Source organism: Ranitomeya variabilis, chromosome 3 (genome assembly GCF_051348905.1).
Source record: "Ranitomeya variabilis isolate aRanVar5 chromosome 3, aRanVar5.hap1, whole genome shotgun sequence".
Lineage (NCBI taxonomy): Eukaryota > Metazoa > Chordata > Amphibia > Anura > Dendrobatidae > Ranitomeya > Ranitomeya variabilis.
The window spans coordinates 526,546,190-526,562,138 of NC_135234.1; the positions used below are offsets into that span (position 1 = coordinate 526,546,190).

Below are 15,949 nucleotides of genomic sequence, written 5' to 3' on the forward strand. Positions count from 1 at the left end.
TACAGCGTTCCCTTGACTCTTTGACCTTTACTGAAATGTTGGGAATCTTGTAACATTGCATAAAACACACGTCAATGATGTAAAAAAAGAATATTTTTTAAAAGTGTATTTTATTATCATTTCATTAAGGTAAAGGAAAGACAATCTCAAGCTACAATAGGAGTCAAATAAAAAATCTTTAGTGCGAAACATACAGAGGAAGTAGAAATATTAGTGATAATATTAGTGATTAAAAATAATTGTCAGGTTACCATGTGAACAGTCAACTGGTAAGTATGAGGGGAGAGAGCAAGAATGGGGAGTGATCGAAGGTGAAAGGGAGTAAAACAGAATGTGTGTATGAGTGTGTATCAGGGTTGCCAACTTGACTTTTTATTTTTTTCTGGAAAGCTTATCAAAAAATCACAGACAGACAATATTTTTTGCGGACACATTGTAAAAACATAATAAATCATTATGATTATAAGTGATACATGTCCACAGCCCACAATTTTGATGTGAAGACATCAGGTATATTCACTGTAAAATGATGATAATTGCAGTGAAAATAATCTTTATAAGTTTCTTCAACTTCAAAAAAATCTCAGAAGCCTTACATTACTTTTTTCGTACTGTAGGGATGAGCAAATAGCCTTATCAGAATAGCTATAGCGCTTACCAAACAGCTGCATTGGGAACCCAGATATATGGAACGCTCTCGATAATCAGCTGATTGTCGCCACAGCTGCATGTGTTGCAGCTGTGTGACAGTCACAACATGCACATGCATGGAGAGCCCAACAAATAGGCTTTCTGTGCTTGGGTTTCTGTGTGTGCGGCTGTACGATTTCAGAATTAAGGAAGTTGGCTCATAAAAGGGCATTTGTTTTTTTGTCAGGACAGCTCTGTTTAGGTTGTGGAGGATGGCGGCTCACTGTGTCCAAGGGGTTCCACATTTTCTGAAACTTGTTAAGGGTTCTTCATCTTAAAGCTAGGAATCTTTATCAAGAGTAGATTTTTTCCATCCATAGACAATTACTTCCTCTGTTGCTATAAAATTAAGGATATGAGTTTTCTCCTAGGTCTAAAGAATCTCAAATTCTTAACCAAGAAGTGAGGCACATAACTAAATTGTGATCTGTAACTGCTGGGATGATTTTGTACACTCAGATCAGTAGTCAGCAAACAATATCATTTTTGTCAGGAAACTTGTTAAGCATATGACCAGGGTCCATTTAGGTTATTAATATTGGGACTAAATACCATCTTAGCAATGCTTTATAGAACTAAAATGGGTTGTCAAGAGAACTCGCAGCCATGACTTCCCATATTTGACTCCATGTTATGACTGTAAGAGTAGACCCCAATTCAGTTTCTCAGCTGGTAGCATCAGCTAGGGAGCCGTAAATATGTAGGTTAAGAGAATTGAGAAAAATTGAGGCCTGGTGCCTAGGGTTTGGGTTTTGCATGTGTTTGAAAGTAGAAAAGCAAAACTTTTGGATAGTGTTTTTGAGGATTGTAACAATAAAATGTTCTTCAGGGCTACCTGTAAAATTCTGAGATTGGGGGTTGGTAGGTTTTCTGTAACGATGGAAAATAATAGACACCTATAATGTTGAGAAACTTATACACATCATGTAAACTGTGTGAAATTCATTCAGTGAAGAGACCTGGCTGGAGAAAAACAACTTAGACACACAGATACACAAAATATGCACACAGCAGCACTTAAGGAATTAAAGAAAGATTTACTATACAACAATAAAAAGTCTTCCATCTCGTTCCAGAGATGCTGAATGTGTCAATATGTTAGAAGCAATTTGCATTAAGGAGAGGGTCCCATTGCTAGAGTTGAGCGAATTTGATCGGGTCCCTGCTTATTCGGCAAGCGTTGTAGCTTCATAGAGAACCCAGATACATGCAGCTTGCAGGCCGATCAGCTGTCCAGCGGCGCAGCAGCATGTGTCAGGGCTGTGTCACTGTCACAGCACATGCATGGTCAGTAGTGTCTCCAGGCTTGTCTCGTGCTAATTAAATCTGGGATGTCATTGGTTGGCAATTCCAGGGAGAGCTGCTAGCATCAAATCTTGATGATTTCCATGCCCAAGTGCATTCAGTGTGGCAAAACATTGCTTAGACTGCCATTAATTATCACATTAATAGCATGTCAAGACAAGTAAGTGCATATGTTTCTGTGCGTGACACTAATACTCAATCCTGAATAAATTGAGATGTTTAGAAAATTTGGTTTCCGTTTTTTCATCATATGCAGATCACAAACATGTCTATCAATTCTGGGATTTCCATAAAACCATGACTTTTCTTCCTTGGTGTGACAATTTCAATGTTGAGTAGTGCATGTCACTCCAGCAAAACATAGGTGTATCTCTAGTCTTAGGTTTACTTCACACAGAGCATTTTTAGTTTGTTTTAGAGAAACATTTCTAATTAGTTTTTTATTTCAGACATGAAATTGTAATTCCCTACTGAGCTGATAGAGAAAGCAAATAACTTTGACCACCAGTGTAACTGGACCAATATATTTGTATGAATTTAATGATTTGTTTTTCAGATTTCTTATACAAAGGTATTAATGTATCTGTTTTTTTAAGTTCTTTTAAAGCAAACTAGACCATTAGAAAAACCAGCAAAAAAGCCTTATGTTACTTTGAAATGATGTTTGCACTTCTATTAACCTATTTCTGAGATAGAAAATGTCCCTGCCCCACACTGAGATGTCCCATAAATGATGCCTGAATAGCAATGTTTATCTTTTGTACATGTGACATGTGTTGTTTGCATAGCCGTGCATTTCTAAGCATAAATAGAATACGTGTTAGGAGAGTGCTATGCTAATTGTATGCCTCGCTAAATAAGGAAAATCATAGGTTTCAGGCTACAGAGATATCCTTTTTGTTTAGTCTTCACATTTGTCATGTTATTACGAAAGGCCAGTAGCAGAATAGGCAACTCAGAACACACAGCGCTGCCTTGTAGTTAGAAGTGTTTCATGTAAAAACACAAATTCGATATGCACAATGTCCTTGTCATCAGCACAAATCACAACACATACAGACTAGTGGTGTTTTCCTATAGTGCATAGATGTTTTCCTTGATTATTAATTTCCTTGTATTTTTTTTACATGCAATCCTTAAGGATTTGCATTTATTAAAATGTCACTGCAACTCTTACTGGAGTTTTGAGCCAAAGCCAGAAGTTGATAAGCATAGGCCCTTATTTTATACTTTCCATTATTTTTGTATCTGCTTCTAACTTTTTTCAAATAGCTGCGTCAAAAATTGCAATGAATTTTTTTCAAAAAACACTGTGAAAACTGAAGATCATAAAATCGTCTGTATGATGTAGGCTACACATAGATGTAAGCAGCTGAGAATATGTGCAACCTTCATGATCTTTTGCAAGAAAAAAACGTAGGATGTCAGCATGTCCAATCCTTGATATGTATTCTTGCTCCACATATTCACTTTTCTTCAAGCCATAAAAAAAGAGTCAATTCGTTGAGTGATTAGATTCCTTTAGGCTAGGGCTAGAATGCGATTTTGGCTGTGCTGCAATTAGACTGGCCAAAGATCCTCCTGTACTATTGCTACATTACAGCATGAAGTGGGTGAATAGAGCGACATTGCAGCTCTGACCGTGACAAGCAAGTCTCAAGAAATTCAGCTAGTTCAGACTTTGCAATGTGCTTGTCGCAGGTCACAATGCATTACACTGCGATTCTCCAGGTTAATAAGATTACAATGATACCAAACTTATGTATTTTTTTCAAGAAGTGGAAGAAAAAATTCTAAAATTGTAAAAAAAAAATAGATTTTTCTATTTTCAGGAGTGTAATATTTAGTGAAAATGACGTGAAAATGTTGATGTTAAATTAAAAATATACTCAAATGATGGTAAATCTCACTTTTTTCTGTTCTGTTCTGATGTGTTAACCATTACACTGAAATATTCAGATATAAATCTAGTTTCAACTATAATTTCATCACCTGCAGAAATCAGATATCTTAATAGAATGCCAATCATATTGAAAAGCTGAAATTAAAATTACATCCTGTAATTTTAAGAGTAGGCACATTTTTGAATATCATTTTCTACATAAAAGGAGTTTTCAGACTTACAAAACAATTTTTAAGAAGGCATAGAATGTTAGAAAATTTAAAGCACCACTCCAGCGGGTTTTTTTTCAAGCACTGTAGAGGTGCTTTAAATGTAAGTCCCTTGCTCCTTACCATATACTTACTCTCCGGCTTCTTCACCATTTATTGGCACTGCTCCGATACTGTGGCGTGATCTTGTCAGCGCAGCTCCTGACTGTCTATAAGCTACGTCACGCAAGCCTATGAGAGCCAGAGCAAGGCTCTCATATACCTGTATTGAAAAGTTTACTACACGTCGCCCCATGAAATCACTTTTCGCCAGTGATGCTGTAAAATGATGAGACAAGGGGCAGGAGACTAAAGGTACCGTCACACTCAGCGACGCTGCAGCGATATAGACAACGAGCCGATCGCTGCAGCGTCGCTGTTAGGTCGCTGTAGAGATGTCAAACACAGCAGCTCCACAACGATGCAGGAGCGATCCTGTGACGTAGCGGTGACTCACTTATCGTTCTCACAGGTCGTTAGCTCCATGTTTAACATTGCTAACATCGTTGCTTTTGCTGTCAAACACAACGATACACGCCAATCTGACGACCAAATAAAGTTCTGGACTCTGAGGAAGCGGTTACACATAGACGCGAAACGCGCATTGGGGTACACATCCAGGATCCAGACGGGCTCACCTGAACACTGATGGGTAACTAGCTTTTACACTCTTATGCCCTATATGTTGCAAGGCATATATGTATGTATGGTCATACGGTCAGCACCATTAATAGCTGCTAATATTTGTTTTGGCTGCCATGCATCAGATCTAATTCTCCTCACCTATATGGAGTTTATTGTTATTTATTGCTGCAACATATAATTTATACTATGATTACAATCGTGCCCTGATCTGTGAACCTGGTGTACTGGTTGCACCAATGGACACAGTCACAATTTACTATTTCACTATATGAAGTTTTTTCCATATGTGCTATGTATGTGCTTTTATGCAAAGTTGAATTATCAATAAACATGTTTTAATGTTACTTTTTGGGCCAGTTTTTGACTCTTTGTCCTCCAAAATTAATAAAGTTCTGGACTTCTAGCTCCGACCAGCGATATCACAGTGGGATCCAGATCACTGCTGCGTGTCAAACACAACAAGATCGCTATCCAGGACGCTGCAACGTCACGGATCGTTGTCGTTCTCGTTGGAAAGTTGTTTAGTGTGAAGGTACCTTTACATTTAAAGCACCATTCCAGTGGTGCAATAAAAAATTCTGGAGTGGTGCTTTAAGAAGGTATACTGATTGGCTCTCATCTCTCACTTCAGCACACAACAATCTGGTGGTCTCTGCCAGGACAGTAAACCGTGACATTCCATTCTTAGGTTACCTGACTTCTGAGAACTATGATATACTTGTGGGGCCAACCAGGAACTATAGGTAGAGACGGGTCTAGTCTGATGACACCTCTATCTGACTTTTCCTCAAACATCTTTAGCTAATTGGCAAGTCACAGTCGATTGTGCATAGGGAGAGACCTGTCAGTCAAGTACAGTGGTGTGTTGGGGGTGGCGCCAGAATAGTCTTGTTTCTGCCAACAGGCCTAGGCCTTGCTGCAGCGTTTCAGAGACAAAACATACCTGGCTGCAGCCATACCAGGCTTTGATTGATCCTGTACAAGGTTTGGACAGCAAAAATCGAGGGACAAGTTCCTTTATTAAGAAATCAACACAACAGGGCAATTTGTAAGAGAAAAAAATCTTGTAGCCTGTGGGTGGATCAAATTAATTTTATTTTTCCAACTTTGCAAGTACAATCTTCAACATTTTCAAACTTGGTATATTTTTCCACTTTCTTGTGTGTTTTTTTTTCATTGATAAGACACTCTTAATTTGCATCCGCCTTTATCCTCTATTTATTATGCTATAAAATATGTGATATTTGTCACATCATTATGAAGGCTGGAGTGACAGGAAAGCTGACAGCCACTACAGTTACTACATCTTTGAAGGTGCGAGTTACCATTGTCTTACCTGTGTGCAGTTGTGCTTTTGAGGTATAAGTTATATTTCTCTTCAGCAGACAGCCCATCCATCATAATGTAAAAAATAAGGAAGTTGCTTTGGCCTGAGGCTTGGCTGATGAGACGGCTCTTCTCCAACATGTAAGTGTACATTCTGGCTGGAATTCAAATAGACTTATATAAAGCCGCATGTAATAAACTAAAGCTATAATGCTTAACAATTAGGTTCTGCTTTTCAAAATGCACACAAAATGGATTCCACAAGAATCATGTGGCCCCTCTTAAAAAATGGAAACAGAATGTCTGAATGGATGTGTGATCAGACCAAACAATAGAGAGGTTTTCTTACCTCTCACTGGTATAAGCTACATTTTTACACGATAAGGAATACATCTACTTGAAAATGCTGGATGTGGATTCAATTCTTTATTCAAAAGGATTGTCAAATACCTAACAACTCTTGTTTCAGGGCAACATAGAAAATAAAAACAACCACCATTGCTGCTGTTCCCATAGGTCTCGTGCAGTCTTGGACTGGCCCACAGGAGAATCCTCCGGTGGGCCTCTGTGCAAGAGTGCACCACCACTGTCTTATATGAGCCGTACTTAGCACAATATACTTGAATCACTGTGTACAGACAAAGGAAGCATTTTATTTATTTAACAATCTACCCAGTTATTTGTTATATAAATTTGTGATTGAGGATAATGTCACATTAGCATCTAGCTGAAAAGTGGGGCCCTGGAGTTAGTTACTGGTGGGCCCTTCATACCTTAGTCTGACATTGGTCAAGTGACATTGTTGTGTCATGGGAATAGTGGAAATTGGAAATCTCCACGGAACTGATTGGCTGCAACTGAGAAAGGGGGCCCCACTCATGATTTATCCTCCACTCATGATTTATCCTCTTTGCTTTACAATTAGGTACCTAGGACTCCCCACTCCAAAGGAAATGTTGTAAATGCCATACTCTTCTGTCTTGCATGAAATAAACTGGATCACAACGGGTGTACAGTTTAAATTTTGTCATTAGGCTTTTTCTCTACCGTGTACAAAAACATGCAGGAGAATAAATCCAGACATATCAATAACGTAGATATGACTTTATCATATGGCTGAAGGGAGATCACAAATATAGCATTCCCATTCTAATGCCAAAATCCATCAGAACAAAAACTTAGGATTAGTGCCCAATATTCAGAACAATTCAGTGTATACATGTATAGAAATTTCTTGGCCAATATGGAATTTATATCCTGATGCCAGATTTTTTCTTTCAATTGCAGTATTAATTTTTCCCATGGTATATCATAAGGCCCTCAAGCTATATATTGATTAAACTGGTATTTTACTTTATCCTATAATAGCTTTGTGCATTACATTAATCATTTAATGCTCATGTTTTTGATAGATGCAGCCTTTTATTTAACAATCTCAATAGCAAAACAGAAAATATGATTGACATGTAGATGGAATTTCCTATTACATGTGTTTGTCTGCCACCCTGTGGTAGTCATGGGAAATAATCTGGATTTTCTTGGCTTAAGACGAATGCAACATTTGCCATGTTTAGGATAGTTTCTAAAACTGATACCTGCAATAACCCTTCTGTATGAACCATGACCCTACAAGTAACTGCATGACCCTTAGGCACTGAAAAATGGTAAGACATTAGTAAAAGGCTTAAATGTAAAGTTGCTTGAAAGAACAGGTCCTTTCCTCTTGGCTTGACACTTTCCAAGATGTGTAGTGCCAAAAGACCAGTTTGAAAGAAAAGGCATCCTTAACAAAATTCACAGACCGATAAGGATAAATATGTCTTTATATCTGCTGTATATACACATTACAACCACTACTTTGCCCATATTCCATCATTGTGGATAAGAAAATTGTGTTACCAGATGCGATACCTTCCCCGCTGCAATATGTGGCATGCAATCTGCATACAGCAACTTCTTGGAATTTAGCTTGCTCCCAAGTACATCACTGAAGGCATTGCATAGATTCCGATTATTTAGCAGTGGATAGATGTTCTGAACCTGAGTACATTTCGTTAATCAATGGCATTCCTACCTATAGTAATTGTCTGCCTAATTTGCTGAATGTTATTGTACCTCAGTAATTGGATGCAGTATTCAGCTTGATGACTCTTCAGATACACTACAATGTAAACCAATACAAGATTGCCATGTCTGCCATGCTGTCTTTCACAGAGTGGATGCATTGACAGCAGAAATCGAGCCACAAATTGCTGACACAGTAACGTGCCAGGTAGTCATTACTCATTATTGAACTGGAAGGATTCAATTAACATGTAACTAATGTTTCACAATGTGATTCCTGTTATGTCACCATTAACTATTACTTTATCAGAACACACAAACTGACTAAAGCCGGAATCCCTAAGTTATAATGAGAGAGAAACTGAAGGTCTGTAGATTCTCGATACACTTCTTCATTGCAGAAAACTTTTGGACATGCTTGAGTCTATATGTTATGGATCAATTTAGCTAAGGGCTTATGTACATGGAAAAGAAGCCTATACAGCAGAGTACAAATGCATTACAGGCTCCGTCAGGTGCGGTGTTGTGAATTTGCTTTTTGCTCCCTCTAGTGGTTACTAGTTTTTTGACTCTGGTTTTTCTGTCATTCCTTTTATCCGCACCTGGGTCGTTAGTTAGGGGTGTTGCTATATAAGCTCCCTAGACCTTCAGTTCAATGCCTGGCAACGTAGTTATCAGAGCTAGTCTGCTGTGCTCTTGTCTACTGATCCTGGTTCCAGTTATATCAGCTAAGTCTGCCTTTTGCTTTTTGCTATTTGTTTTGGTTTTGTATTTTTGTCCAGCTTGTTCCAAATCTATATCCTTACCTTTGCTGGAAGCTCTAGGGGGCTGGTGTTCTCCCCCCGGACCGTTAGACGGTTCGGGGGTTCTTGAATTTCCAGTGTGGATTTTGATAGGGTTTTTGTTGACCATATAAGTTACCTTTCTTTATTCTGCTATCAGTAAGCGGGCCTCTCTGTGCTAAACCTGGTTCATTTCTGTGTTTGTCATTTCCTCTTACCTCACCGTTATTATTTGTGGGGGGCTTCTATCCAGCTTTGGGGTCCCCTTCTCTGGAGGCAAGAAAGGTCTTTTGTTTTCCTCTACTAGGGGTAGCTAGATTCTCCGGCTGGAGCGTGTCATCTAGAATCAACGTAGGAATGATCCCCGGCTACTTCTAGTGTTGGCGTTAGGAGTAGATATATGGTCAACCCAGTTACCACTGCCCTATGAGCTGGATTTTTGTATTCTGCAGACTTCCACGTACCTCTGAGACCCTCGCCATTGGGGTCATAACAGTTTGCCAGGCCAGTATTAAATGTTTAATGCGTTGCAGAAGAGGGATTATAAGAAAGAAGATTCTGAGTTTTTTTTTTTTTTTTCTTCTTCCCCTTTACCTCAGAGTGGCTATGCTTGCTGCAGACATGAATGTCCAGACCTTGATTACAAGTGTGGACCAGCTGGCTACTCGTGTGCAGGGCATACAAGACTATGTTATCAGAAATCCTAGGTCAGAACCTAAAATACCGATTCCTGAACTGTTTTCCGGAGACAGGTTTAAGTTTAGGAATTTTGTGAATAATTGTAAATTGTTTTTGTCCCTGAGACCCTGTTCATCTGGAGACTCTGCTCAGCAAGTAAAAATAGTTATTTCGTTCTTACGGGGCGACCCTCAGGATTGGGCTTTTTCGCTGGCGCCAGGAGATCCGGCATTGGCTGATATTGATGCGTTTTTTCTGGCGCTCGGTTTACTTTATGAGGAACCCAATCTTGAGATTCAGGCAGAAAAGGCCTTGCTGGCTATGTCTCAGGGGCAGGACGAGGCTGAAGTGTATTGCCAAAAATTTCGGAAATGGTCCGTGCTGACACATTGGAACGAGTGTGCACTGGCCGCTAATTTTAGAAATGGCCTATCTGAAGCCATTAAGAATGTTATGGTGGGTTTTCCCATTCCCACAGGTCTCAATGATACTATGGCACTGGCTATTCAAATTGACCGGCGGTTGCGGGAGCGCAAAACCGCAAATTCCCTCATGGTGTTGTCTGAACAGACACCTAATTCGGTGCAATGTGATAGAAAAACCGCAAATTCCCTCATGGTGTTGTCTGAACAGACACCTGATTTAATGCAATGTGATAGAATCCTGACTAGAAATGAGCGGAAAATTCATAGACGCCGGAATGGCTTGTGCTACTACTGTGGTGATTCTACACATGTTATCTCAGCATGCTCTAAACGTATAGCTAAGGTTGTTAGTCCTGTCACCGTTGGTAATTTGCAACCTAAATTTATTCTGTCTGTAACTTTGATTTGCTCACTGTCGTCTTATCCTGTCATGGCGTTTGTAGATTCAGGTGCTGCCCTGAGTCTTATGGATCTGTCATTTGCTAAGCACTGTGGTTTTACTCTTGAACCATTAGAAAATCCTATTCCTCTTAGGGGTATTGATGTTACGCCATTGGCAGCAAATAAACCGCAGTATTGGACACAGGTTATCATGTGCATGACTCCTGAACACCGCGAGGTGATACGTTTCCTGGTTTTACATAAAATGCATGATTTGGTTGTTTTAGGGCTGCCATGGTTACAGACCCATAATCCAGTCCTGGACTGGAAGGCTATGTCAGTCTCAAGTTGGGGCTGTCGTGGTATTCATGGGGATTCCCTGCCTGTGTCTATTGCTTCTTCTACGCCTTCGGAAGTTCCGGAGTATTTGTCTGATTATCAGGATGTCTTCAGTGAGTCTGAGTCCAGTGCACTGCCTCCTCATAGGGACTGTGACTGTGCTATAGATTTGATCCCAGGCAGTAAGTTTCCTAAGGGAAGACTGTTTAATCTGTCGGTACCTGAACATACCGCTATGCGTTCATATATCAAGGAGTCTCTGGAGAAAGGACATATTCGTCCGTCTTCTTCCCCCCTTGGTGCGGGATTCTTTTTTGTGGCAAAAAAGGACGGATCTTTGAGACCTTGTATTGATTATCGGCTTTTAAATAAGATCACTGTCAAATTTCAGTATCCTTTACCGCTGTTGTCTGACTTGTTTGCCCGGATTAAAGGTGCCAAGTGGTTCACCAAGATAGACCTTCGTGGTGCGTACAACCTTGTGCGCATTAAGCAAGGTGATGAATGGAAAACCGCATTCAATACGCCCGAAGGTCATTTTGAGTACTTGGTGATGCCTTTTGGGCTCTCCAATGCGCCTTCAGTTTTTCAGTCCTTTATGCATGACATTTTCCGGAAGTATCTGGATAAATTTTTGATTGTTTATCTGGATGATATTTTGGTTTTTTCTGATGATTGGGATTCGCATGTGGAGCAGGTCAGGTTGGTCTTTAAAATTTTGCGTGAAAATTCTTTGTTTGTCAAGGGCTCAAAGTGTCTCTTTGGTGTACAGAAGGTTCCCTTTTTGGGGTTCATTTTTTCCCCTTCTGCTGTGGAGATGGACCCAGTCAAGGTCCGAGCTATTCTTGATTGGACTCAGCCCTCGTCGGTTAAGAGTCTTCAGAAGTTCTTGGGTTTCGCTAACTTCTACCGTCGTTTTATCGCTAATTTTTCTAGCATTGTGAAACCGTTGACGGATATGACCAAGAAGGGCTCCGATGTAGCTAACTGGGCTCCTGCTGCCGTGGAGGCTTTCCAGGAGTTGAAGCGCCGGTTTACTTCGGCGCCTGTTTTGTGCCAGCCCGATGTCTCACTTCCCTTTCAGGTTGAGGTGGATGCTTCAGAGATTGGAGCAGGGGCCGTTTTGTCGCAGAGAGGCCCTGGTTGCTCTGTTATGAAACCTTGTGCCTTTTTCTCCAGGAAGTTTTCGCCTGCCGAGCGAAATTATGATGTGGGCAATCGGGAGTTGTTGGCCATGAAATGGGCATTTGAGGAGTGGCGTCATTGGCTCGAGGGTGCTAAGCATCGTGTGGTGGTCTTGACTGATCACAAAAATCTGATGTATCTCGAGTCTGCTAAACGCCTTAATCCGAGACAGGCCCGCTGGTCATTGTTTTTCTCCCGCTTTGATTTTGTTGTCTCGTATTTACCAGGTTCAAAGAATGTGAAGGCCGATGCTCTTTCTAGGAGCTTTGTGCCTGATGCTCCTGGAGTCGCTGATCCTGTTGGTATTCTTAAAGATGGAGTTATCTTGTCAGCTATTTCTCCGGATCTGCGACGTGTGTTGCAGAGATTTCAGGCTGATAGGCCTGAGTCTTGTCCACCTGACAGACTGTTTGTCCCGGATAAATGGACCAGCAGAGTCATTTCCGAGGTTCATTCCTCGGTGTTGGCAGGTCACCCGGGAATTTTTGGCACCAGAGATCTGGTGGCCAGGTCCTTTTGGTGGCCTTCCTTGTCAAGGGATGTGCGGTCATTTGTGCAGTCCTGTGGGACTTGTGCTAGAGCTAAGCCTTGCTGTTCTCGTGCCAGCGGTTTGCTCTTGCCCTTGCCTGTCCCGAAGAGACCTTGGACACATATCTCCATGGATTTCATTTCTGATCTTCCGCTATCTCAGGGCATGTCCGTTATCTGGGTGATATGTGATCGCTTCTCCAAGATGGTCCATTTGGTTCCTTTGCCTAAGCTGCCTTCCTCTTCCGATCTGGTTCCTGTGTTTTTCCAGAACGTGGTTCGTTTGCACGGCATTCCTGAGAATATTGTGTCAGACAGAGGATCCCAGTTCGTTTCTAGGTTCTGGCGATCCTTTTGTAGTAGGATGGGCATTGATTTGTCGTTTTCGTCTGCTTTCCATCCTCAGACTAATGGACAGACGGAGCGAACCAATCAGACTTTGGAGGCTTATTTGAGGTGTTTTGTCTCTGCTGATCAGGACGATTGGGTGACATTCTTGCCGTTGGCTGAGTTTGCCCTTAATAATCGGGCTAGTTCCGCCACCTTGGTTTCGCCTTTTTTCTGCAACTCTGGTTTCCATCCTCGCTTTTCTTCGGGTCATGTGGAGCCTTCTGACTGTCCTGGGGTGGATTCTGTGGTAGATAGGTTGCAGCGGATCTGGAATCATGTGGTGGACAACTTGAAGTTGTCACAGGAGAGGGCTCAGCGCTTTGCCAACCGCCGCCGCGGTGTGGGTCCCCGACTACGCGTTGGGGATTTGGTATGGCTTTCTTCCCGCTTTGTTCCTATGAAGGTCTCCTCTCCCAAATTTAAACCTCGTTTTATTGGGCCTTACAAGATATTGGAAATCCTTAATCCTGTATCTTTTCGTCTGGATCTTCCTGTGTCGTTTGCTATTCACAATGTATTTCATAGGTCCTTGTTGCGGCGGTACATTGTGCCTGTAGTTCCTTCTGCTGAGCCTCCTGCTCCGGTGTTGGTTGAGGGCGAGTTGGAGTACGTGGTGGAGAAGATCTTGGATTCTCGCCTCTCCAGGCGGAGGCTTCAGTACCTGGTCAAGTGGAAGGGCTATGGTCAGGAGGATAATTCCTGGGTGGTCGCCTCTGATGTTCATGCGGCCGATTTAGTTCGTGCCTTTCATGCCGCTCATCCTGATCGCCCTGGTGGTCGTGGTGAGGGTTCGGTGACCCCTCACTAAGGGGGGGGTACTGTTGTGAATTTGCTTTTTGCTCCCTCTAGTGGTTACTAGTTTTTTGACTCTGGTTTTTCTGTCATTCCTTTTATCCGCACCTGGGTCGTTAGTTAGGGGTGTTGCTATATAAGCTCCCTAGACCTTCAGTTCAATGCCTGGCAACGTAGTTATCAGAGCTAGTCTGCTGTGCTCTTGTCTACTGATCCTGGTTCCAGTTATATCAGCTAAGTCTGCCTTTTGCTTTTTGCTATTTGTTTTGGTTTTGTATTTTTGTCCAGCTTGTTCCAAATCTATATCCTTACCTTTGCTGGAAGCTCTAGGGGGCTGGTGTTCTCCCCCCGGACCGTTAGACGGTTCGGGGGTTCTTGAATTTCCAGTGTGGATTTTGATAGGGTTTTTGTTGACCATATAAGTTACCTTTCTTTATTCTGCTATCAGTAGTGTTGAGCGATACCGTCCGATACTTGAAAGTATCGGTATCGGAAAGTATCGGCCGATACCGTCACAGTATCGGAATCCAATCCGATACCGATACCCGATACCAATACAAGTCAATGGGACTCATGTATCGGACGGTATCCCTGATGGTTCCCAGGGTCTGAAGGAGAGGAAACTCTCCTTCAGGCCCTGGGAACCATATAAATGTGTAAAAGAAAGAATTAAAATAAAAAATATCGCTATACTCACCTGTCCGACGCAGCCGGGACTTCAGCGAGGGAACCGGCAGCGTTGTTTGTTTAAAAATCGCGCTATTACTTGGTTACGTGAATTCCCGGCTTGTGATTGGTCAGGTCGGCCATGTTGCCGGGACGCGGACCAATCACAGCAAGCCGTGACGAAATTACGTCACGGCTTGCTGTGATTGGTCCGCGTCCCGGCAATATGGCCGCCCTGACCAATCACAAGCCGGGACGTCACGGGAGGCTGGACACGCGCTCATTTTAAAATGGGCGCGTGTCCAGCCTCCCGTGACGTCACGGCTTGTGATTGGTTGCGCCGCGATCAACCAATCACAAGCCGGGAGGCTGGACGCGCTCATTTTGAAATGGGCGCGTGTCCAGCCTCCCGTGACGTCACGGCTTGTGATTGGTTGCGCCGCGATCAACCAATCACAAGCCGGGAGGCTGGACGCGCTCATTTTGAAATGGGCGCGTGTCCAGCCTCCCGGCTTGTGATTGGTTGACCGCGACGCAACCAATCACAAGCCGTGACGTCACGGGAGGCTGGACACGCGCCCTTTTTAAAATGAGCGCGTTTCCAGCCTCCCGTGACGTCACGGCTTGTGATTGGTTAATGGCGGCCATGTTGCCGGGACGCGGACCAATCACAGCAAGCCGTGACGTATTTTCGTCACGGCTTGCTGTGATTGGTCCGCGGCCCGGCAACATGGCCGCCCTGACCAATCACAAGCCGGGACTTCGCGTAACCATGTAAAAGCGGGAATTTTAAACAAACAACGCTGCCGGTTCCTGCGCTGAGGTCCCGGCTGCGTCGGACAGGTGAGTATAGCGATATTTTTTATTTTAATTCTCTATTTTACACATTTTAACATTAATGTTGTTCCGATACCCGATACCCGATACCACAAGAGTATCGGAATCCCGGTATCGGAATTCCGATACAGCAAGTATCGGCCGATACCCGATACTTGCAGCATCGGAATGCTCAACACTAGCTATCAGTAAGCGGGCCTCTCTGTGCTAAACCTGGTTCATTTCTGTGTTTGTCATTTCCTCTTACCTCACCGTTATTATTTGTGGGGGGCTTCTATCCAGCTTTGGGGTCCCCTTCTCTGGAGGCAAGAAAGGTCTTTTGTTTTCCTCTACTAGGGGTAGCTAGATTCTCCGGCTGGAGCGTGTCATCTAGAATCAACGTAGGAATGATCCCCGGCTACTTCTAGTGTTGGCGTTAGGAGTAGATATATGGTCAACCCAGTTACCACTGCCCTATGAGCTGGATTTTTGTATTCTGCAGACTTCCACGTACCTCTGAGACCCTCGCCATTGGGGTCATAACAGTGCGGTATATATGGTGATATTTTCCTCCAAAAACAATTCTTCTTGGTTCTTCTTGCTTTATACATACAGAATCCAACTAACCAGTGGTATGCTGAGTAGCTGAGACCATGACTTCAGTGTACTTCACCCGTGCAAGATGCATTGAAAAACTCCATTGTAAACTGTGGAAGTTTGCACTAAACCTGATTGTATTTCATACAATGATATCATGGGATCATTTAAATGAAACTGTTTAGAGGC

The 15,949-nt window shown here is 42.4% G+C and overlaps 1 protein-coding gene across 3 annotated transcripts in view; it reads right to left on the minus strand.

Annotated features, from left to right (window-relative positions):
• The window catches only part of MYO16 (myosin XVI), a 685,244-nt gene that overhangs the window by 296,406 nt on the left and 372,889 nt on the right, over positions 1–15,949 (minus strand). For all 3 annotated transcript variants that reach the window (XM_077297020.1, XM_077297019.1, XM_077297018.1), the window contains exon 16: positions 6,128–6,275. In XM_077297020.1, coding sequence (XP_077153135.1) covers positions 6,128–6,275 — 148 coding nt within the window. The remainder of the gene's footprint in view (positions 1–6,127; positions 6,276–15,949) is intronic.